A 24,715-nucleotide genomic window follows, 5' to 3' on the forward strand; every position below is an offset into this window, starting at 1 on the left:
GTTATTTAAGTTGGCAATCAAATTCATTAAAATCAAATAGATTTTTGTCCCTGATCTCAGTGTACCTTTGTTATCCCCTGCTCTGGGGACTCTGCTAACAGCTCCCTGTGTAAGCTCTTATTTTTCAGAGAGAAGATTGTTAGGCATCAGCTACTGTTAGTGTGGAACCTGAACAATTTGTCCTGTGCTGACAGGCTTACAAACAGCTTGCAGCTGTCTATCAAATCAATTAAATGGCTTTATTCTTGTATGTGTAGTGCTTCTTATCCAGAGCTTTTGTCAGTAATAATGCACAAGGGAGATAATTTTCAGCAGTCTTAGATGGAAGGACCTACATAAAGGAAATTTCTCTTAATGCAAACATCTTGGGATAAGTTGGGCAGCAGCAGTGTTGACACAAGTGTTAAGATGAATGTAGAGGAATGGATTAGTTCCCAGTTACCTAATTACCCCTAATGGACTTCAGAATATTTTATGTATTTCTTTCCAGAGATTTTTTTTTAATAACAAAATTAATCTTTTCTGCTTCTTCCTCTTCTTGTGAAAAGCTGGAATGTTAATATCTCTCTATGCTGTTGTACAGACCACTTTCTGATTCTGAACAGATCCACTTTTTAAAGAAAGCAAGACTGTATATTCAGCAGCAGAAGTACGATGAAGCGGTAAGTCTTGTTTTGCTATACGATTTCTAGAAACTTTTTAGAAGAACTTCTGTAATATGTGAATATTTAGATTTGTTTAACTTCAAATGAAACTGGAAAATTAAAATTCTTTCCTCCTTATGATGCACATCTTACATATTTACACAAATAAAATCCCACTGTAAGCCCCCCAAATTTCCCCTTTTTGACATCAGTTCTGATCGTAGAATCATAGAATGTTAGGTGGGAAGGGACCTCAAGGATCATCTGGTCCAATACTTCTAGGCAATACTACTGTTTCTATGAGATACCTCAGCACCCTGTCAAGCTGAGACTTAAAACTGTCCAAAGTGGGGGAATCTACCACTACCCAGGGAGACCTTTCATATTCAGAATTCTAACTGGATATATTCTTACTCATACTTCTTAAACTGTTTGTTACCATTCCCTAGTACACTAACACACAGTGTATGTTTCTAGTTTGCACTGCAGAAAGCGGTCAATTGAGCGGGAAACTGAGAAGTGTAGTTCATGTTCATGCTTCCTAGGCTGCTAGTTGCATGAAAAAAGTATGATGTCTTGTTGATGGATCCTGCTTAGTGTTATTCTTTCACTTGAACTAATTTGTCAGAGACTGAGAGCCATATGTGGAATCATTCTGTGCTTCCCAGTTCCAATATTACTTTCCAAAACATTTGCTACCCCTCACTGTGCAACAGGGCACTGTATGGGTGCAGTTCACCAGTGCTTGTGTTCTGACAATCACAGAAATAATTGACAGAGCTAAGTGATACGAAGAAGTCTTTCATTTTAACAGGTTTAGTTTGGTCACTGACCTTTGTGTTAAAAAGAACACGAAAAAGTTGAATATGTAAGGTTACATTTGGCCTGACTCATGCATGAAAGAATAATTCTATTATATGTTAGGGTTCAGCTACTCTTTTTCCCTAATATGATTCAAAGGGTAATTAATTACTATTTTATGCATAAGACAGCTAAATCTATTTTATACCTTGTTCCTTTTTATTAACCCAATTGAAAACTGGAAATAGCTTGGTGTAAATCAATGAATCTGTTTTGCTGTGGGTAAAGGTTTTCTTTCTGGTTTCCCAGTACTACTACTTGGCTATCACATACTTATAGGAGACATTTTATACGTTTCAGCAGTAAAACCTGTGAGTTTGTATTGTTCATGATACATAAATTTTACCCCTTGTTCACTTGAGTACCCTGTGTGTTCAAGCTTGTTCTTGATCACTAACACATCAGGGCTTGTGTCTATGCCCTGGTAATCCTGAGCTTCCTTCATTGCAATGCAGAAAGATCAGTGCATTACCAGCTGGTGGAATATAGATGATTCTTTGCCTCCTTAACTCCACAGCACTGTGCATTGCAAATCTGTGTTCATAATCATATCCTCAGGAATGACAAGGTTTTGGGTGAGTTTGCCCACCGGCAGACTTGTGGTCTCTTCAGTAGCTGACATACCTTTTTCTGTGGATTGTTGCTGTTAAGTCCCAATTGGATAGCTGGACATAAAAAGAAACATCATGATGTATGCTCAACATCTCTTCCTTACAGATCTTTTAATCACCAGAGAATTCTCTGTAACTACAAATGACACAGCTCAGCTTCCCATCTTGGGTAAATCACAGGGTTCAGCACATCTCTGTGTAAGGAATGACATTCACATTGGGGAAAAAAGCACTGCCTCTGTCCTGGTGTCTCTCCAGTGGAGGTACTGAATAAGGGGACCTATGATTAAACTGGGTACAATCCTTCTTGTGTCCAAATTATTTGCATCCTAAGAAGCTGCTTTGTGAATGAAATTGGGGCTCCAGTTCAGTTTTGAATTCACCACTGCTGCCTAGACAAAGTGCTGGGAGCGTCAGGTACTACTGAAGAGAGGACATCAAACCCCAGGAAGGGGGGTATTTCAGGCTGTTCATAGTGACCATGTTTCAGCTGCATTCATAATCCTCCTCGTATTATAAATGCTGTGCCTTCAGAAGCACGTGACTTTTTTTTAGGGGAGTCACTTTTACAGGAATATATGTATGGTCAAATGCTCATGGGAAAACAAATGGTATGTTTGGTAGTAGGTGGTGTTCAAGGTGTGCTATCTGTGTAGCTTTCACCATCTGACCTCTGTCATGGCCAGGGGGAATAGCAAAGGAGCCTAATGATGACTTTATGTCCAACAGGAGTCCAAAGCAGTGTGTAGTCCAGCAATTGGTTCTGGCCAAAACACTATACCTGAGTGCAGAGAGGACACATGCCAAGAGTGGTGGAGCTGCTTGATCTCCAGTTGCTTTCAGTTAGGTCATTTTGTGAAATGGAGCTTTCACCATTCTAAACTGTTGTTTGTATCTGTTGTCTGCCTCTAGGTATCTCTGTGCAAAAGCCTGATTAACCTTGCTTTGGAAGGCTTGTCTTATTACCATACTTATGACAGATTATTCCTGGGTCTGAGTATTGCAATGGGTTTTGTGGGATGGACGACTTACGTAATTTTGGTGATTATCAAGACCCATACCAGCTTGACCAAGGCTCTCCAGACTGAAGATAAGGTAGGTCAGAAACATGCAATGGTTTTTTTTCTATCAGTTGTCATCATTGTATGTATGCTCCACCTCCCTGTGTGGGAGACGAGACTGTACAACTTCCTTTTTTTTTTTACTACATCTGGAAATTGGAATGCTGTGGAGTTTTCTAGCTTCTGTAATCTTGCATTGTGTTACCACTTTGTCCATTTATTAGGATCAGGATTCCTAAACCATGTAAGTCTGAGTATGCAATACTGTGCATTCTCAGTTTCTGCCTTCCTGCAGCTGTGCATTTTACTAGATTGCCAATGCAAGTGTAAACAAACAGAGTGATATAAAAGTACTAGATGGTCAGTCTTTAACTAGAAGTCAATTTTCAACCTTAATGGCAGTGAAGTAAGCACTCTGTTGTAATAATACTTGTCTGAAATAATACAGACTTCAGGCTTCCATTTTGATTTTTCTTCTTTACTGTAAGACAAAAAAAAAAAAAATTTAGCATGTAAATTATTTTATTCCTGTCCTCTTTGGCAATGTGAAATTAATTTTCAGAAGTCCAATCATGGCTTTTTTAAGATGTATAACCTGTTTTAATAGTAAGGTGGTCTGTGGTTTCACAGATTGGCTTGCTTTCTTGCTCTTTGTGATTTGCAAGGGTGGAGCAGAAGACATCAAAGATGAAGGAAGCTCTGTTTGACAAGATTATTACACTTTGATTTTCCACAAAGTACAAAATCCTAGGAAATTAATGGACTTTCAGTCATTCATCAGGAAAAGTGATACCTCAAAAAGGTGAACTGGCAAAAGATTAGCATTTCACTGGAGAAGGATTAAACCCTGGGTGCAGGGGAGAGGGAAACCTCAGGAATTTGCCTCAGAATAAATGGAATTGTTTCACTTGGTAATGTAAATGAGAATGAGTGCTCATCATCTTTACTGCCTTCCATATTTTACTCTAAGAGAATTACTATCATGCTATCTTGAGATTTTTACTACTGTCTGAAATGAGATAGCCTTGGCCTTTAATGGAAATGATCAAACAAAATTCAAATGGGAAATACTCATAAATGCTATACTGCATGATTTAGGTTTTCTTTCCTCAAATTACTGAAATAATCCAAGGTGAATGTTACGTTAGATATGAACAACATAATTACAATAAATAAACTGAGTATGAATAAATAATTTTATTTATAAAAATGTTTTTAGTTGACATCACATTTTGATTTTGCTATATTGATTTTACTTGTCGAAGACAAATTGTATGCTAGTGACACTGGTAGAGCAAAACTAGGATTCTTAGTTCTTTGTCCACAGATATGGTTTTTCTTCAGTTTTAGCAAGAGACCTTTTTCTGTAGAAGACTTTTGTAGTATTTCTAAATACTTATGAAATCACAGTGTGAGGCTAATTCTTGATATATGGAAGTAATTTGGTTTATAGCTAATATTGGGTTACTTTAAGAATTTTGCTGAGAAACTAATCTACCATTGACAGTCTTCTGCAAAGCACAGCCATAGAAAATCTGAAAGCAGCCTCTGAATAATGAAACGGCCTATTCTGTGTATATCTTCTTAAGTTTTTGGCTTCTTATGCTGTATTTGAAAGAACTTCATAGTATGTTGTTTCACTTAGCAAAAAGCCTAACATTGAATCTATTTTTAACATACACAGAAAATACAAATCAGGTTTCTGTTTTCAATGCATGAATGACTAGATTGGAATCTATAATATTTATGTCACTATATGGGATAAAATGTTGATTGTATGTGAATACTCATTCAATGATAAATTATATAGTGTCTGTGTCATACCTGTACGTATTCATTCTGTCTATATGTCAACAAATGTAAAATTTAAAACTAAGATCAAAAAAATTGCATTAGTTCAGCTTTCTATATGACTATTTTTACTTAAATGCCAGACCTTAACAGATATGCTATTAAAAAAATAATTTACAACTTACATTTGCTGTCAATTTAGGTGAAGGCAGTTACATGGCGGCTAAGGGGACGGGGGGAGAGGGAGAGGACAGAAAAAATATTAACCCATCTATATGAACTGCTGATCAAATGTCTTTTCTCAGCATATTTAATGTAGCTTTGTATCTGTCTACGTAACCCATTCAAAGAAACTGGCATTCATGTAGAAAAAACAGTGTCTTCTTACCAACACAATGAACTACTCAGTCACTGAGCCTACTCAGTCACTGAATCTGCCTTTGCTATGTCAAGTTGCAACACAAAGATAAAATTGTTTATTTAAAACTTGTACTTCGTCTTCCGTTACCAGTAATTCTTCTGATATCCAAATGTCCCTAAATAAGGAGAGCAGTTCAAGGAGCAGGTAAAAGACAGATACAGAATCATCGTTTTAATGCTTCTCTGCACAAACAAGAGATGGCTGCTTTCTGGTGATTAAGGCCTAGTGTACCTGTCTGAGATTACCCATTTTATAATTTTCCTTTCTCTCTTTGATCTTTCTCCTTAGCAGTGGTTCAGTCCAAAAAGGTGGTAGGGAGAATGTTCTAATCTTTTTGTTAAAGGTTATGCTGCAAGTCTGTTTTTAGAATCAAAATTTAAGAGACTTCCTTTTTTTTCCGAGACCTTTAGCATCTCTGACTTCAAATGGATTTCAGGTGTCCATTGAACATAAATAATACTGGTCTTCCAGATGGTGTAAGTGAGCCTTGACTGTGCAGATATTACTGCAGGACCTTATGTAGAGATGTTTTAGAATTAAATCTTCAAATTTTACTGTTGCTTTTTTTTTTTTTCCATTGGGCCAGAAATGCCATCCAGAGTTGTGTGCATAGACACAAGGCAGCTTGAGTGGCTGGGTTAAAATAACATTTGCTTTACTGTGTAACTAACAAATGGCAAATAGTGTGTAGTTTAAAGCATTTTATTGCTGTTTCAGGAGTGTTTGTTCAACCATTTGTTTTTCAGGAATCTACTTTTCTCTTCTATGGTTTTGCCTCTGTTGGAATAATAATAGTTTTTTTCCTGTTGATTCAAACATGTCCTTGGACATACTATGTATACTGTCTCTTGCCAGTACCAGTATGGTATGCAGTTCTGAGAGAGTAAGTAAAGAATACATTTTACAAAGAATGTTTTATAAAACTAGGTCTGTGCTTCCTTTTTGTTGACAATTTACTTTTTCCCATTAACTTGGGAGAAAAAGTTAGCTGTGATTTTATTAAACTTCCTGAAATGCTTCCTGAGACATTCCAGAGGACTCTGGTTTGTTTTGTTGGGGTTTTTTTTGTTTGATTATTTTTTTTATAGAATGGCTAGGGTTGGAAGGAACTGTAAGGATCATCTATTTCACTTGACATGCAGAGTGTATTCCAAATAGACTTATACAGCTGCCAATTCTAGAAGATATCTTTTCTATTAACAAAAATAAATTCATGTCTTTCCAAGACAAAATGTTTTTAGAACACTCTTGACTGTAGCAAAATAGTGCTGAAATCTTGAGCCAATACCCATAGCAGCTGATTTCTTTTGTAAAATGGGACATACTTTTCTGCTTCTTCAGTAATTCTTATCCTGCGGAGTGTCAAGTGTGCTTAATTCCAGTTACTTTTGGAGAACATGTGTTGGGGTTTGTGCTCTGATATTGAAAGCTTGTCCAAATTACTGGTGTGGATGGGCCAGAAGTGGGAGGGGGAAAGCTGGAGGGTTTTATTGTAGATTTTTATCTCTAGTAATACTGGGCAGAAGGAGCCTCAGACCACCACCCAGTCTGTTTCTAAACAGCAGGCGGGATCAGAAATGCCTGAAACATTTCTTGTGTTCTGACCCTCTCTCTACCCTTTAAAGGTAAAATCCCATATTTTTTCTGTTTTTTAAAAATAATTACCATCTTGTTCTGTCATTTTGGACAGAATTCCTGTTATTCAAGACCTTGCTGCAAATCTCATGTCACTTCACATCAATCAGTCTATAGGATTCTTCTTGATTTGTACACTGGGAATTGAAATACTAGTAAGTATTTTATCCATATGTATCAACATGGTAATTCATTGCTAGCATTTTACTTCTGAGAAATTATGTTTTATTAATGTGCTTGTTCTTCAGTCTACTGTTATACCTGTGTTTCTTGGTTAGTTTTGTTTGTGGTTTTGTTTTGTTTTGTTTTTTATTAGGTCTTCAGCTTTTTCTACCGCTCTGCTCTTACTATTGGTCTTCTTGTCTTTGCTGGCTGGCCAGTGATCACACAGCTGTGGGTTCAAGCAAAGGTACTGTATTGCTTTGCTTAAAAAGAGCATTTTAAATGGCTAAGAGCTGATTGCATCTTAAGATGCTGGCATTGATCTATTTGTAGAACTGCTTTATATTCTTATTCAGTTATGCTCTTATTCTGATCTCTGTCGTGAGCAGAATGTAGCAAAGCCAGGAGTTTAATATGATCTGGATGGAACTCTCATAGAAGGTAAATAATAAGACTGCTTAAGAATTTCAGGGTAGCCATGAGTTAGCTATCACTTTTATGTTGTTAATGATAAATAAAAAAATGCTTGATTTAAACTGATATGGCATACACATAATATATTAAACTGTCACAGTGACAGAAGTGTTGGGATGCATGGTTGGTGAAAGTGCCACCATTTTAATTAGTATAATAAATTCTTTGGAAAAAAGTTATGATAACCAAAAAATTCTTGTCAACTTGTTGCTGTATGCAATGAGCTGGCATGTGTTCTTCCCCCAAGGTAGTTTTCTTTACTGTTTTTCCAGGAAAAAAAGTTGAATTGTTTATAAGAGTGGGTAGTGGGGTTCTGGGGTAGCATCAACATTTTAATTAAAACAAAACAAATTGAGTCAAAATACCAAGTTTTGCTCTGCAAGAACTGTCAAGATGGAGGCTTGTATTTGTTTATTTACTTTTTAAAAAAAATTTTCATATTTTATTTGGGTAATCAAGTAACTTGTCTTAAAGCTGTGTGTACACAGAAGATGATTTGTAGCACTGAAAATTTCCATTCAGGAACTTGAATCTGACTTGAGCTTGAAAACTTTAAATGATATAGCTCTTAATGTCTTTTTTTAGGGTAAAATACCTAGGACAGGTTGTTTTCCCTTTCACTTTTACCAAAAAAATTAGATTACTACTTAGATGATTATGGTGGTTAAATTAAATGCATTCAGATTCAGAGACTGGAAAATGTTATCATATTGCTGAAGAGCAGGTAATTAGTTAGTTGCTGTAAATGTCTGATGAGATGAGTTTTGTTCCTTTTTTTCTGTAAGGTTATTCATCAGCTTTCTGGTGACTGCAACGTGTGTGAAGGCCACACTTTGAGAAAGTGCTTTTAATTATAAGCTGGGCTTTAATTCACGTTGTCTTTGCTAGGATTTTGACAGCTGTTTAAATGAGATTCTTTTCTGTATTAAATTGAAGTGCTGTGATACCAATGACCCTGTGCCCCTTTCAGTTAATTTTTGTATGTGGGATATGCTAGTAGCAACTAGTAGTTCACTAAAGTACTTTTTTTCTGAGAATACAATTGTCTTTCCACATGACCTTAAAAAAATCCCATTTTTTTTCTTCTTTTAGACAACAGCATTGATCTGGACTCTCCTGTGTGTGCTCCTGGCAATATTTCCTTTAATGCCTGTTGTGGGAAGAGAACCAAACATTCCTTTGGTGTAAGAATCTCGTGTTCTTTAAACTTTTTTTTCCCCACTTTTATATTCAAAACTTAGGCTAACTTTTGATATTAATGAAAGCCATTAATGAAAGCTTGCTGAGACAAATATTGAAATTCAGAATTTAAATAACATTGTAAAGGCCCCACTAATCTGAATGAGAATAGGCTTTTAATTCTTTTGCCACATGTCCAGGATAGATCAGTGGACAGTGAAGTGGTCTGGAAAGTCTGCCAAGTTCAAAAGATTGTAACCAGCAGCATAAAGTCCAGCTGGAGGCCAGTCAGTAGTGGTGTACAACAAAGGTTGTTACTGGGGCTGATAACTTCATCAGTGACCTGGATGGTGGCACTGAGTTCACCCTCAGCAGGTTTGCAGGTAATATAAAACTGGGAGAAAAGATTGATGAGGCAGATGGATGTTCTGCCTTTCAAAAAAGAGACCTGACGAGATGCATCTGAAATTGCTGTCTCTCATTCTGGGCTCTCTGGGAGAGAGATGTGGACATACTGGACCACAAGATGAGAAAGGGTTAGAGTATCTGTCACAGGAGACCAAGCAAGAGCTAAGACTGCTTATCCTGGAGGATTGATAGAGGTGGAACTTGTTATTCTTGAGAAAACTCAGGAAGATCTTACCGATGTGTAAATATACTTGTCTAGGGGAGAAGAGTAAAGAAGACAGATTCTTCACAGTCTCAAGTTGTGCCGGGGAAGGCTTAGGTTGGACATTAGAAAGAATTTCTTTACTGAGAGGGTGATCAAGCATTGGAATGGGCTGCCCCGGGAAGTGGTGGATTCTCCGTCCCTGGAGATATTTAAAAAGAGACTGGATGTGGCACTCAGTGCCATGGTCTGGTAACTGCAGCGATAGTGGAGCAAGGGTTGGACTTGATGATCTCTGAGGTCCCTTCCAACCCAGCCAATTCTATGATTCTATGATTCTTAGTGTCCACTTAAGAAAAAAGAAATGTACAAAATTTCAGATAGAGGAAATTCTGTTTAAACATAAGAAAAAAGCTTTTTTTATGATGAGGGAGGCCAGTCACTGGAACAGGTTTTCCAGAGAGGCTGTGGAGTCTCCGTCAGTGGAAGTATTCAGCATCCAGCTGGGTATGGCTCTGAGCAGCCTGCTGTAGTTAGCACTGCTTTGAGCAGGGAGTTGGAGTACACTGATCTCCAGAGATGGTTTCCAGCCTCCATCATCCGAGTGAGTAGCCTGCAACTGTGTTCCTCTATTGGTTCGATCGTTACTTGAAAACTGCTGTTGAGACAGGCCTGTGTAGCCTGATTTTACTGAGTATGAGGTAACACATTTTTGTGTTATGTCTGAGAAAACACAATGAATGCAGCTGTCACAAATGGACTTTTTGTCAGTTTCTTAGTGGAGATGCCAAGGGACAAGTGGAAATGAAGACTGCATGGTTTGCTGCCTCCACATCACGGTTGTAGCATGACAGAGAAATGCATGCAAAAACTTCTGCTGCCTTTAAATTTCCTGTGCTTGCTTGATGATGATATTATTATTGATCTTTTTGTGAATCATGTCTGTTGTTTTGGAACAGTATTGTAATTAGGAGATTTACTCAGTAATGCCAAGCAGTATTTTTTCTACAGTTTCTGTGATGAGTTCCAATCTTTCTCTTAGTTTTACTGTTGCATTTAAACAAGCTATGTATTTGAGAGGGATAGTGGTGTAATTACCTTGTTAGATGACAAAACATGAAACCACTAACTTTGAACAAATACAAACAGTGGTCAGTGATTAAAAGTATTATTTGGAGGTAATCAAAAGTTTCTAAATATAACAGGTGACAGATTGGACATGTGGCCAAAATGGAGATCTGTTTTTTTGCCATTGCCATGAAAAGAGCATAACTGTATTTGTGAATTGCAAGCTTGCATTAAAAAAAAACCAAAAACCAAAACACATCCACACTCTAAAAAAGGAAAAAAAAACCAAAAAAGAGAGAGAGAAACCCCAACCAACAACTTAAAAAACCACACAACAAACCACACTTCCACACTTGATTCTGGTTTTGATTTTCTAAAGCTGGATGTTGAAGTTTCCTTAAACATATTAGGTCTTGATACTGTAATGAATTATTTAATCTTAGTGAAGAGCACTTCTATGAAAATTTCCTGATCCCTTTGGTGATGCTTCTTGGAATTTTATTGTTCTTTTGTTTTTACAGAATAGCAACTGGTTTGCTGACTCTCCTGATCTCTTTCTGCTCATTGGCATTTCTTTATAAAAGTGAAAATAAGTACAGAAACAATGAAGATTTGAAAGTAATTTTTTATCAGGTCAGTTGCTACTTTTCAGTAATTCTGAACGTTAGAGGGTTTTTACATGGAAATTTTTATATACTTTTAAGAATGTGTTCCTACCAAGGCGACAATTTTCAAGGAGAAAGTGATTGTTCCTAGGAGTTTTAGGACTCTTGTAGGAGGACACTGTGCTCGTTGTAACAGGCATTTTTAAATATCACAATGCTGTGATTCCAAAAGCTCACCCTGTGAATATTTAGATGTGTTGATACATAGCTGATGCATAGAGAGTTTGATACACAGAGAGTTTGAGAGTTTGTTCTGCCTTCAGTCTGTATATGTAACTTCCAGTGACCATTGCAGGAATTGCCTATGCAGATTAAAGACAGGCTTGCTGATTCCAGGGGTTCTTTACAGTTTCTGTCTGTTGTATAATCATATGAGACTGATACTGAGATGGTCTTCTGTTGGGTAAACCTTCTTTCAGATGAAAGATAGATTTTTTTTCCTCTATAGCTTCATGAAATAGGTAGATTTTTCATAATAGGTGCTAATTAAGTTCTAGAAAGTCTTTAAGATTCTAAGACATTGCATGTCTGCTCTCCTCTTTTTTTAAAAACTTATTACACAATAATGGTTTTATTTCAGGACCAAATTTATTTACTGTCATTTCTGTGCTGGAGTTTCTTATTGAGCTAGGCAGTGCATTAATTAGATCAGGTAAGGAGATCAAATTGGTAGAAGGAGGAGGGGAAAGAGTAATGAATGCTTAAAATGGCTTTACTAGAGCACATTCACATGTATAAGGGGATGGTGGTTTCTCTTAACTTTTCCATCTTGACTGTGGTTAAAAAGTATCTGTGCCTTTTCTAAGTGCGTAGGACAGATATTTTCAGTATATGCTCATCAGTGGATTTCTCAGTGAAATGCCTGAAAACAAACTGTACTGGATGGAGGAGTGAGAGAGCAGCTGGGTGGGCACCAGCAAATGTCAACTCTCCACACAACTGCTGCAGCATCTCATGTGATATAACTTTGTGGAGAAACTCACAAATGATGATGATGATGATGGTGATGATACAGATATGTAGTAAAAAAGTAATGCCAGACTGTTATTTGAGTATCAGAAAATTCACTCGCAGAGCCCCAAGGTACTCAATTAGATGAACATGTTGTGCCTGCCTGTTGAGGGAATAACACCTTTGTTTTTTTCCCAGCCTTTAAGAAGATCATAAAGCTCCTCAAATTGCTCCTTCATCAGAGAGTATTTTACAGTAGTGACATCTACTTATTAGTCTCTATTAGATTTTTCTTTCAAAAGCTTACTTGGGAATTGAAAACAGGGGATCCACCATGCACAGTCTGGGTAAGGAAAGGATTGGAAGGGGAGATTATTCAGGTTTACCAGGGGGAAAAGGACATTACAGAGTCATTACCTGTTTCTAAGTAAAAAACTTGTTTTGAGGTTAGGTTGTGTTTACTTCCTTTGAAACCTAGAGGAATACAAAAGCAATATGTCACAAGACTGGTATTCCTAGGCACTGGAATTCCCTTGTTCATCTTTTTCTTTTGAGTTGGAGTTTCAGTGGGAACAGGGAAGAGAGTAACCTTCAAAAATGTTGGTTTGGAGCATTTTGAACACAAGTTTTTATTTACAGCTCCCAGGCAGTTTTAAGGGTGAGATGAACCATCTGGGAATTGACCTATAGTGAAGGTATCATGTCTGGTAAGGAACAAAGCTTGTTCCATTACATAAATTGCTCTTCTTTTGGTGAAAAAGAAACCTGAGTTGGCAGAGATCTTTTTTTTTTTTTTTTTTAAGTCATGATTCTGGTTCTACTGTTCTCTTTATGGGTTGTTGTCATGTTAGATGCTTACGACAGCTCACAGCCAGAGCTGCTGGTGAAGGGGTTTTGGGACTGCAGATGTCACACTTGTTTTCCTCTTTCTAGCTGTGACTTAGAGATGGGCCACCTCTTAAGCTGTTCAAGGATAACCTCTGAATTTCAAAGAAGGTGGTAAAGGAGGAAGGAAGACTGATTCTTAGCTGGAGGCCTCTGTACCTCCAAGTTGCTTCTATACTGTCCCACAGTTCTGGAGATATTGGTGAAAGCTGAGAGCAATTTCAACTGAGAATATTGTAGTCCCAAAAGCAGATGCTGAGCCCTTCTGTGGACAGTGGCATAGATGTAGCAGCAAGAAATTGTGATCACCTGGGCATCTTAGTAAACTCTAGTCTTCCAAGGCACAAAATGTATTATGGGAGGTGTTACAAAGTGACTTCACCAGTGGCTAAGGGATTTCCTAGCAGAGGGATTACCAGAGTTCACAACACTAAAAAAAGTTGAAAAGATATATCAAAAGGGAGAGATCTGGCCTGAATTCAGCAAACGCATCCCAAATGAACATCAAAAGTCTGAAGGGGATAATTCTCTGAGCTTTTTGGAGGCTTAGTGTTTTGACTTAGCTTATTGATGCTATGCAGAAATACAAGGCATGTGTTCTTTTAGCCTGAAATTAAATAAACGTCAGATACTGAGCATCTGTGAAACCAGGGTATAAAGGATGCTGACTGCTAAATGTATCCTTCAGGCAGGTACCACTAGGTATCACTGCATCTGCAAGGGAACAGCAGCTATAGATATGGTAAAAAGTGATGGATGTGAAGGCTATGTAGTTAGTTTGCACTAAAAAACTCACAGGAGGAACTGCACCTTGTAACACAATTTTGAAGTGCATGTTTGTAAAGTACTGTGCATGCTTGACTTGCCTTTTAGTGGAACTGCAGAGTTTTGAATAAATAGCAGTAATTGAAAAAATGGCTCAAGCATTTTCTTGGATAATTGTCATCTTTCAAGAAAAATTGACTCTGAGGGAAATCTTCCGCCAAGGTTTTTTGCACCTACTTGATGACTGATTGGTGTCTCTTGAATAAGGCAAAAAAAAAACCCAAACGTCTTCAGCTTCACTGCTTCTCCAAGGCAGAGGGCTCTGCTTGAGGTGGTTCAGATAATTTAATTTGAATAGTCTGCTAATATTGCAGCTTCTTTCTATCTCTGAAAATCTACCTCCAGTCTGAACTGCTGCTGTCTCTTGCTACAAGAGCTGTGCTACCCATGTGAAGCTCTTGCCTTAACTGCCCTTCCTCTTCACCCTGTTTCTGATCCTGCAGCAGAGCCAAAGGCTGTTGTAGGTTTTTGTGGTTGCTGTTTGTGGACAAGTATTCCTCAAAAAAATACTCCAAAAAGTGGGGGAATATGTTGTCTGTGGTTTACATGAGTATTTCAGTAGTTATATAATGTCAAATAAGTGATCCAGGGCACTTGGCTAAACTGTTTTAAAATATCACAAAGAATAAGAATTAAAAAAATCAAACAAAATAAATAACTAGAAGGAAGCTTTAAAAAACATAAGTTGTAAAAAGCTAGAAACGCTCAACACTACGTATCAGAATTCCTGTTCTTATGTCGAATCAGATGAGGGTTATATGCAACTCTAAAGCGTATTTGCATATTCACATATCTAGTATGGGAATGCAGAGATCCATACATTAATTATGTGTTTCACTGTCTGATTTTTATTTTCTAGATGTTGAGTATTGCACTTGCAACATATGTTGTTTACAGTACCCATGACAGCCTTAAGAACAAAAAGGGATTGCCTGTATTGAATCAAATTATTAGCTGGATGACTCTAGGTAAGAACATTTTCCCTTCCACATTTGTGATAGTATGTGGGGGCTTGGGTGAAGGGTGGTGACACTTTTTTGTAAACATCTTACTTTTGCACGTATCCCTTTGTTTGATTCCTAAGAGTTCTTCCATGTGTTCACTATTCTTTCCTCAGTGAGTTTTTTTGAGAAATGTGTTAGTCATTTAGAATGTTGCTTCTCTCTACGTCTGCAGTGAAATGCAAACAGTTATGTTTTTTCAAGTATCTTTATCTTTTTGTTTTGAATAATCTGAATATTTTTGACTTAAAGTCAAGAACAGTAAGCTGAGAAGTGGATAATTGGTTGTATGGCTGCACCCATAGGGTTGTGGTCAATGGTTCAGTGTCCAGGTGGAGGCAAGTGATGGCAAGTGGTGTTCCTCAGGGGTCAGTGTTGGGACCAGTGCTGTTTAACATCTTTGTTGCAGACATGGGCAGTGGGACAGAGTGTATCCTCAGCAGGTTTGCTGACAATTCCAGGCTGTGTGGTGTGGGTGGCACCTTAGAGGGAAGGCAGAGCGTCCAGAGGCACCTTGACAGGCTGGAGAAGTTGTCCCCTGCCAGCCTGATGAAGTTCAATATGGCCAAGTGCAAGGGCCTGCCCCTGGGTTGGCTCAGCCCCAGGCACAATTACAGCCTGGGGGCAGAATGCACAGAGAGCTGCCCTGAGGAAAGGGACTCAGGGGTGGTAGTAGATAAGAAGCTCAAGGTGATCTGCCCATGTGTGCTCGCAGCCCAGAAGGCCAACTGCATCCTGGGCTGCACCAAAAGAAGTATGGCCAGCAGGGAGAGGGAGGTGATTCTGCCCCTCAGCTCTGCTCTCGTGAGACCTCAACTGGAGTACTGTGTACAGCTTGGAGCCCCCAGCATGGGAGGGACACAAACCTGTTGGAGAGGGTTCAGAGAAGGGCCACAAAGATGGTCAAAGGGCTGGAGCACCTCTGCTATGCAGACTCTGAGAGGTTGGGGTGATTCAGCCTGGAGGAGAGAAGGCTCTGGGGAGGCCTTATGGCAGCTTTCCAGTACATGAAGGGGCCTGGGGAGGGGCTTTTCACCTGAGAGGATGGTGACAGGACAAGGGGTAATGGTTTTATACTGAAAGAGGGTAGATTTAGGTTAGATATTAGGAAAAAATTCTTCACCATGAGGGTAGTAGGACACTGGAATAGGTTGCCTAGGGAGGTTGTTGATGCCCCATCCCTGGAAGTGTTTAAGGCCAAGCTGGATGAGGCCTGGTCTAGCGGGACTTGTCCCTGACTATGCAGGGGCTTTAAGGTCCCTTCCAACCCCCCCCCCCAAAAAAAAAAGAAAAAAAAAGAAAAAAAAAACAGTTGGAAGGGAAAGATTAATTATTATCAGCCACTCATCTGTTCTTATCTGTAATCTATCTCAGAGAGTGATGCACATCTTATGTTTTAAGTGTCATTCACAGAGGCTGGTTGCCAAGCTGAGTTTCTTTCCAGACTTGCTTTGAGGTCCCTAGAGTTCCTCCTTGAGTCAGACCTTCTTTAATGATAGAAAGCTAAAAGTAATGCTGAAAGGCTGGAGCACCCTTAGAATGAAATCACTCACTCTGTAATTGTGGCCAAGGCTGAAAGCCAGGAAACAAAATATACTAACTTGCAGGCTTTAGAAAGAGCCTCATCTCTGTTTTGTTGGTATGTTTACTATAAATACTTATGTACACTATGTCAACAAACCAAGCATTCTCCATATATTGTAGTTTTATTTCTGGTCCTTAATAGATTGATTGATAATTATGACTTACTGTTGATGGAGTCTGAATGATTCAGTAAAGCAAAAGCACTATACCACAAGGAGGAATCACACCAATGTTACTTGTAAGAATACTTCCTTATAAACACAAAATTTCCATAATAAAATAGTTTCAAAGATTAAATCATGGCAATACTTTTCCTTCTCCCTTTCCTTGTTTCAAACACTGGCCACTTTTCATCTGCTTTTCTTCCTCTTTACTGACTCTTTCAGAAGCCAATTTCCTGTCTTCCCAATTTTCCTCTCCTCCTGCAAGCTGTTGAGCCCTATCCTCACCTTCAGAATTTTCCTAGCTGGAGGATTCTCTATAGGGGCAGCACGGACTCTGCTACCCTGGGGGTGACTGGGCAGTTGACCAGTGGACTGCTCTAAGGAGTGACATGCAACTCTTAAGATCCCACATCTCCATTAGAAAAATGTTGAAGGCAAGAGGCATGAGTCACGACAGATGGTCCCCTGTAGTCTCTCAAATATTCCTGGTTTTAAACTTTCAAGTAGAGAAGCTAGTAAGTTGACAGTTTCTGTATCTCTACTACCAGTATTTTCAGTTGCACCTCAAAATGTAGCAGGTTTCCTAATGTAGCAGTAGCTCTCTAACCACAGGTTTTTTTGCTTCCAGAGGTCCTTGAGGTCATGTTAAGTGGTTCTCAGAGTAGTATTAAACAGTGGAGTTTGACTGTTTTTTGGAGTGATGCCTCTGCATCATCTTGTTAACTTACTAACATCAGTTCCTGATAAATTATAAAGTCTGCGAGGTAGAAAGTCGTGGAGTTAAAAATGGTAAATATTTAAAATTACTTTTGATGAATATTAGCATTCTAAACATGGGGTATTCTTAAGCAAAAGTAACTTCTGAAAATATAAGGCCATGTATGACCAGTATTGAATTTCTGTACAGAAAGTGTCAAGATCTGAAGAATGTTATCTTGTTACCAAGGATGAAATGTTTTGCTTTTAGTGACTGATGGATCTCTTTTTATTGTAGTTTCTTCCTCAATGTTGCCATTACTGAGCTCGACATTGCTCTTTCAGCGACTGTTCAGCATATTGCTCTCCTTGATGTCCACCTACCTGCTTCTCAGCACAGGGTATTTCTTTCTTACTCTGTTTGGGTTGGTCTTACCTGTGAAAATTGAAGGCTGAATGTGAAATGTTTTTGTTAAAGGTGTAAGGTGTGCTTCCAGCTGTAGTCTCACCATTCACATGCTTGTTAGTTTCCTAAATAAAATCACTGGGGAACTTCCATATTTGTCCAGTATAAATGCTGTTTTGTTGGCAGTCTTTTCAGATGGACCAAGTGGTGATGGGAAGGGCATATATTTAAACAGTCTTGCACAAAAATAAGAAAGTCTGGTTTAGTTTGTCTTTTGTCATTTTGGGATGTATCTTTCAGCTCGCAAACAAAAGGAAGTAACTTCTCTTCCAGCTGCACAGCACTGGTGTCTAGTTGTGGCTTAAATGACATGCAACAGAAAGCAGTCCTAAAATTTATTCAAATTTTATTCAAAGATATTTTCATGGAAGTAATTTTTTGAAAGGGATGCTAAGCCCCATAATGAGTACACTTGCTTCTTTTTGGATAAAAGACAACTCCTCAGAGCTTATAAATGAAGAAAGCACTGTGTCAGCCAACTCAGTAACTCTTAAGAGTATAATTAATGGGGAGTACAGGAACCATTCTTTCCACCTCCCCTCCCACTTATCCTCTGGATTTAATTACACTGGAAAATTAAGTAGAATAAAATATCTTGCAGCAGACATTTTGCAGTAGCTGCCTAGCTTGCTTCTTATTTTATAGGAAGCTTTTTTTTTTTTTTTTTTTTTAAAATCTCCTCCTTCTCTTTCATTTCACTTCTCCATTAATGTTTTGGTCCTAATCTTACTCCTGTCCACATGTATACTTTTACACTCAACCAACAGACCTGTCTGGGCTACTGGATAAAGCGTGAATGTTGTTCTTGCTGGGGCTGATAACACTGTTCTTCGTATTTTGGCCCTGCACCAGGCCACTTAAGCACTGATAGCTTTCTGATATCTTCCTACACTGTTCAAACAGACCAGTAAATTTTTGGATTTTTTTTTTTTAAAGAAAAAAAAAATGACCAATTATAGCAAACCCAAGGCACCTGGTGCCAGAAGTATTCAGTATATTCTCTCCTCAGTGCTCTGTTGTACCATATAATGATAACCCAGTGCTTTGCCCAGGCAATTACAGCATCTATCCAGGTGCAGTTGTGTGCAAGTATTGAAGCCAGCTGAAGAGCATGGTTGTCTGCAGCCAGTTGTCACTGAAGGCATTCAGTTTATAGGCAACTGTAGACCATTGTAAGGATTGCAGGTACATTTGTTACTGACAGCCCAGCTGTTGTCATCTTCATGTTTCACTGCTTCACATTCTGATAATTAAAGCAGAAGTCTCAATCCAATTTTTTTCTTCCAGTTTGAGACTACTTTGTAGCAGCACTAGTGGGGAGGCACAGCAGAAACAATACCAAGATTAACTTCAAAGATTTCCTTATTTTTAGACCAATAAGTGTGTTTCCATGGAGGAACAAAATAAAAAGGGGAAAATCAATGGTCTTGTCAGTATTAGTGGCATGGTTAGTGTCAATATTATGATTTAATCCTGAAAGAAAAAAAAACAAACCTTGAGAGGCACCATGAAGTGCAACTGAGAATGCAGAGAGAAACTAGTATTATCCACTGACAATCTGCTTCACTAGGTTATCTGAGGGTTTTAATCCCTCACATAAGTATATTCATAGTTTGCTGTGTTTGAGTTCTGTAGCAGCCAGACATAATCCTCTGAGACTGGGGTGTAGGTAGAACAGCTGAGCTGCCTTGGCTAGAATGTGACTTCACACTGCTATTGCAGTGGGCTGCAATGCTCTTTCTATTATACATGTGCCTCTCTCCTTGGAACTAAACTGAGTTTGTGTGATCAGGTCCTAAAAAGAAACAACCTTTAGTATCTGTCTAGGTTGGACTGTAACACCTCAGTTCCAAGTAACCCTCATTACAAAATTTTCCATTTTGCAGAAAAATGGATGCAAAATGGGATTCTTTATTTCCTGTTTCTTTTTAATATTATTCTTGTTTTGTTAAAATTAATCATGTCACAAAGGGAACTCATACAATGTTACATCAGCTATCAAGTGAGAAAATAGGTACAGAAAATGACAAAGCTGAATCATCCTCTCTTTCTCCTACTTTTACTACTTGATTACTGGCTTTAAACTTCAACCAACCAATTGCGGGTACTATTCAGAAATCAGGAAAGAAGAGGGAGAATGCCACTAGTTCTTTGGTATATCATTTGTGTAAATTATGTAGAAAAGAAGCATGTCAGTATTTGATGTTAAATAGTTGTTAGTGACTGCACTTACTATGATGATTATGTTACTCTTAAGGTATGAAGCTCTGTTTCCACTGGTGCTGTCTGGTTTGTTGTTTGTGTGGATAAATATGGAGCAAGAAGCACTGCAGCACTATGGTCTTTCACTCAAACCAAAGGTAACAGCTCCAAATAGCTATATTGGGTTAATTATCAGCTTTATCTTTTTAATTTTTTTTTCCTTGAAGATACAATAAATATTCCAAGAGGTTTTCATAGAGCAACACTTTGCATTTGAGTTCGGGAAGCTGGTATCAGCTGTTTTATGAAATACGAATATGACCTTGTAAGACAGATTTATGTTTTATGTTATTAAAGATATTCCACATCAGAGCCATTTCTAGGAAATCATTTTGACTTAGTGGTGTGTTCTACACAGAGCTCTGTTCATCAAGTCTAGTGCTAATTCAGCATAAGGTGCAATAACTCTTTAGAATAAGCACAATGTCACTAGGTTGTTTTTTGTTGTTTTTTTTTAATACTGATGGCAGGGTCACAAGTGAGAGGCTGAAGAGAAATAATTTTTTTCTGATATGACCCATAGGAAATATCAGAAATCTTAGTTTTATTTTGTCTTCCCCCTCTTTCTTCAAGAACCAAGTTTACTTTCTAATTAGACAGAGGAGGAGCCAAAGACTAACTTGGGGCTACCACCTCTTGAATTTGCCTGTAGAAGGGAGTTTTGTAATCAATACAACTTCTTTCACCTTCAAATTCAGTATGTAGTCAGTTTTCAAAGCCCGTGCTGCTCGCACAGCTACTTGGATTAGGTCAAGAGTTTAACAAGCTATGGCTATGCCATTGATTTCTTCAGATACCAAGTGCAAGTTGCAGTTATCTGGTTGCCAGGCAGATGTGCAGCACAGCTCTCCCCAACTTCTCCCAAATGTGCCATCCTTGGTGTAGGTCAGCTGGGTAAGAATCTATAGGGGTGGCCAGAGTCACTTTTAAGAGAAGTGGCATTACACATCTTACCTTATTTTGCAGATCATAATAATCAGGGAGAAGTGCTACGAGGTGAAATCTGGACACACGCAGTCACCAGAGCAGACCTGACCACATACTGTCATCTCCTGCAAGTTAGTTTTAAAACTTGAGAGAGAATAGAATTTACCAGTTTGAAGCTGAATATCAGAAATGAAAATGAGAGTAGCTTTTTATTTATGCTACTTATATTTTGTAGCATCTTACAATACAGGGAATGAATCTGAATGTTAAAATATACACTTATCATGAGACCACAATTGCAGCCAGGGGCTTCTAGCACAGCAGAGTCATCTCTAGTACCCAACTCTACCTTTTGCATCTTGTAACAAGGCATTTGAGGTGTTCACCTGTCTCATGATGATTTGATGTTCTGTTTCTTTTTCTAAATGAAATTCTTTTAAAGCAGCAATAAACAGTGATGAACACTTCAATAATCATATGCAAGTGAAAATATAGTTAAGGTGTAATTAAGTTTTCTGTTGGTATTCCCTCTGTCATTTTGCTTTTGGTTTCAAGTTAAAAGAACAATAATGCTTACCGTTGCTTTCCATTTTTAGTTTAGAAAAATAATCTCTAGAATGCCTGTTAATATATGCCACAAAATAAATCTTGTATTAGAGAATCCAGCTCTGTTCTCAGATGCCGTGACATTATTTTTAATTAAAATGTTGTCAGTGTTGAATTTCTATTACTTGATTTTTTTCTTTTCCCCAGTGAAAAAGGAGTTCATTGACCTCGTAAACTCCACAAAGATAATTTCACTTCAGGTCAAGTGATACTGTGCTGAGAACTGAGTGAAGGAATTGGAGAATATTTTAGTATTCTCTCTCATAAGTCAGCTGAGGATAACTACAGCGTTGTATTTCTGTGGGTCTTTATCCACATGCTCATGTAAGCAGTGGAAGTGCATGGGTGTAGGAGGAATATTTATGATGAAAAAAGATGATGATAAGTCTCACACACAGAAGTTCATTTTTAGTGAAGATAACAGTGGAAGCTCCAGTGTTCATTTGATCATCTCACTTGTGTAATCTTTCTGGCAGATTCATTAAAGTGTAATGAAAATACAGGAAAGGTTTGCAGTCCTCATCACAGTACTACTCTAATAACAACTGATAGGAAAGGAGGTTTATTTCTCGTTCATTTCAGTATAAAATATTGCTTCTGTTGAAGTACATCAGTTGATGTCTGGTATTGATTTCCTTTGCTGTCTTTCCAGCTAGCTGTTTTCAGCTTCACCAATGCTACAGATATAACTCAGTTTCGACAGCTCCACCTAGATGACATCCGTAGGTCTTTCTTCTTTATATCCTTTTGCTGGTTGCTGTGTTCCACAGGAAAGTTGGGTTTGTGTCAAAAGGCCAAGCAGTAAAATCTGTAGCCTGGTAGCCACTGGAAACAGAAGCTGGTGAAGGTGATTTAACTCATGTTGCTCAAAAGACAATGGTCTTGTATGTTATCTTATTTGGAAAAGTAGTAAAAAAATTGGTACAAACTGCACTATTTTGGAATCTGGATCATTGGCCACTTAAAAAAGTTTGGTCTCATAAGACCATTACAGCTGAGGTAAACCCACCTCAATTATTGCATCCAGTTCTGCTGTCCCCACCATAAGAAGCACAAAGATCTGTTGGAATGAGTCCAGAGGAGGGCCACAAAGATGTTCTAGGGGCTGGAACAAGCACCTCTGCTACAAGGAGAGACTGAGGGGGCTGGGATTGTTCAGCCTGAAGAAGACTCCAAGGGTACCTTATATCTGCCTTCCAGTACCTGCAAAGAACACACAGGAATGCTGGAGAGAGACTTTTCACAAGAGTGTCCAGTGACAGGACAAGGGAAAATGGTTTTAAACTGAAGGAGAATAGGTTCAGACTGGATATTTGGAGAACAGATTGCTCAGAGAAGCTGTGGATGACCTCTACCTGGAAGTGTTCAAGGCCAGGTTGGATGAGGTCTTGAGCAACCTTGCCTAAATAAGAGGCATCCCTGCCCAAGGTGGGGGGGGTTGAGTAGGTGATGTCTAAGGTGATCATCTATATGATATTCCAAGCTAAGCCATTCTGTGGTTCTACGATTCTTCCAAGGAGTCCTGCTTTCAGTTTGGTTTTGTTTTATTACATTTTGGCTGGAGGAAACTTATTCAAGCTTCACAAATCAGTTGGAAAAGGTGGTATCAAGGTTACCATTTTGACATATGGCACTGTATTAGGAGGAAAATGTTAGGGGGCAGGCATTGGCTGTGGCTATGCAGGTGAGATGAGAGGGAAAGTTCCAGCAGACTTAGTGAAACGTGTTCATAGAATCTGGCCAGGAATTATTTTGATTATGCATGGTTTCTGATGTTAGGAGTGATATGGGCTTGGGAGGGAAGAGTTGTTTGTTCACTAGCATAGCAGTTATTTTGCATTTTTAAATGAAACTACAGCTGTTATTTGTTTGGGTTTTTTACTTTGTTTTAATACTATACAGACTTGATAACATCAGTTTTCTCTTCCATTTTGGAACTGCAGTTATATGAGAGGTATTTGGCAACAAGGGTGGTGGGTGTGCAAGAGGAAGAGAAATGATGAGCCATTCTAGAAGATACAGGTTTATAGTGCATGTGGGTTATCATAGCAGGCACTAGGGAAGGGGTTGTCTCAACACTGGTTCCTTCAAAAACAGGCTTTATAGTTCATAGAATAACCAAATCAGAGACAGTGGATCACAGTCACAGAGTCTATGCTATTGGAATTTAGGACATTGCTGTTAGACATTGGGAACCTGCAGGAAAAGAATTGTGATGGACACCTCATTAAGAAGGCAATTCCAAGTACTAAGGAAAGAGACAAAACAATTTGCCAGGTGCTGAACGTTTTTGTTTGCTTTAAGAGTATACTTGAAAAGCACCCTTCAGTAAATATATCAATGTAATTTGATATTTTGCTATTTTATTTTAAAAATAGGCTAACTTCTGGTAAAGCTACTGCTTTTTGTCAGACACGAAATATTGGTCAAATGAAAAATCAAACAATCCAATTGTATTTTTTTAACCTCCATCATACTACACTACTATAATCTAAGACTTAAATGTAGCACTCCTTTAGTCTTGTATTAGTTTAAAACACTTGGCTGTGTTCTGTTCAGCTACTGAAAAAAATTATTTACAGGTCTTCTTTGGAGAGACCCGATATGATAATATGGTCTCAGAAGATGTGACTTTTTAAGTTTAGGTGCCATTTAAAGTTTAGAAATAGTGGTATTGGAAGAGACACCTTTCCTACTAGAGCAGTCACATTGTAGCTACAACCCAGTGAGCTGTGTATCTTAAGATTTCCTCAAGGTTCCTGTATAGGGCCCAAAAGCCAGCATGTGCCTAGGGACCTTATACCCTCATCTTCCAGAGAAGATTCAGATTACTTATGCTTGGTATTTTTATTGGACCTATGTGCTACTGGGTTTTTTTGTTTGTTTGGTTTGTTCTATTGCAGAACTGTTGTTCTTATAAATCTCAAATGGCAGAACCGTGCTATGCTGTTAGACTGCTACGTTCCTAAGCCTGAACTAATGTGGTGCTCTTTGGGAGGCATAATTTCTTTAGCTATGTTGGCCTAATCCTGACAAAATATTGTGTGCACAATCCCAACAATTCTGCTGAACAGTTGGTAGCACATTCTTTGTGCAGAGACTTAAATGATCACTGCACAAACTATAATGGGAGTGGAAAGACCAGAGAGAGCTCTGGCAGCAGCAG

The 24,715-nt window shown here is 38.3% G+C and overlaps 1 protein-coding gene across 4 annotated transcripts in view; it reads left to right on the plus strand.

Annotated features, from left to right (window-relative positions):
- The window catches only part of PIGN (phosphatidylinositol glycan anchor biosynthesis class N), a 102,458-nt gene that overhangs the window by 61,329 nt on the left and 16,414 nt on the right, over nucleotides 1-24,715 (plus strand). For 2 of the 4 annotated variants that reach the window (XM_071736619.1, XM_071736618.1), the window contains exons 13-23: nucleotides 584-662; nucleotides 3,029-3,211; nucleotides 6,136-6,272; nucleotides 7,080-7,179; nucleotides 7,341-7,433; nucleotides 8,753-8,844; nucleotides 11,039-11,150; nucleotides 14,703-14,811; nucleotides 17,587-17,689; nucleotides 20,012-20,114; nucleotides 22,202-22,994. In XM_071736619.1, the coding sequence (XP_071592720.1) occupies nucleotides 584-662; nucleotides 3,029-3,211; nucleotides 6,136-6,272; nucleotides 7,080-7,179; nucleotides 7,341-7,433; nucleotides 8,753-8,844; nucleotides 11,039-11,150; nucleotides 14,703-14,811; nucleotides 17,587-17,689; nucleotides 20,012-20,114; nucleotides 22,202-22,354 (1,264 nt within the window). In that variant the 3' untranslated portion in view covers nucleotides 22,355-22,994. Of the gene's footprint in view, nucleotides 1-583; nucleotides 663-3,028; nucleotides 3,212-6,135; nucleotides 6,273-7,079; nucleotides 7,180-7,340; nucleotides 7,434-8,752; nucleotides 8,845-11,038; nucleotides 11,151-14,702; nucleotides 14,812-17,586; nucleotides 17,690-20,011; nucleotides 20,115-22,201; nucleotides 22,995-24,715 lie in introns of those variants that run through there. The other 2 variants (XM_071736621.1, XM_071736617.1) reach the window with 2 other exon arrangements.

This window comes from Heliangelus exortis, chromosome 2 (genome assembly GCF_036169615.1).
Source record: "Heliangelus exortis chromosome 2, bHelExo1.hap1, whole genome shotgun sequence".
Classification (NCBI taxonomy): Eukaryota; Metazoa; Chordata; class Aves; order Apodiformes; family Trochilidae; genus Heliangelus; species Heliangelus exortis.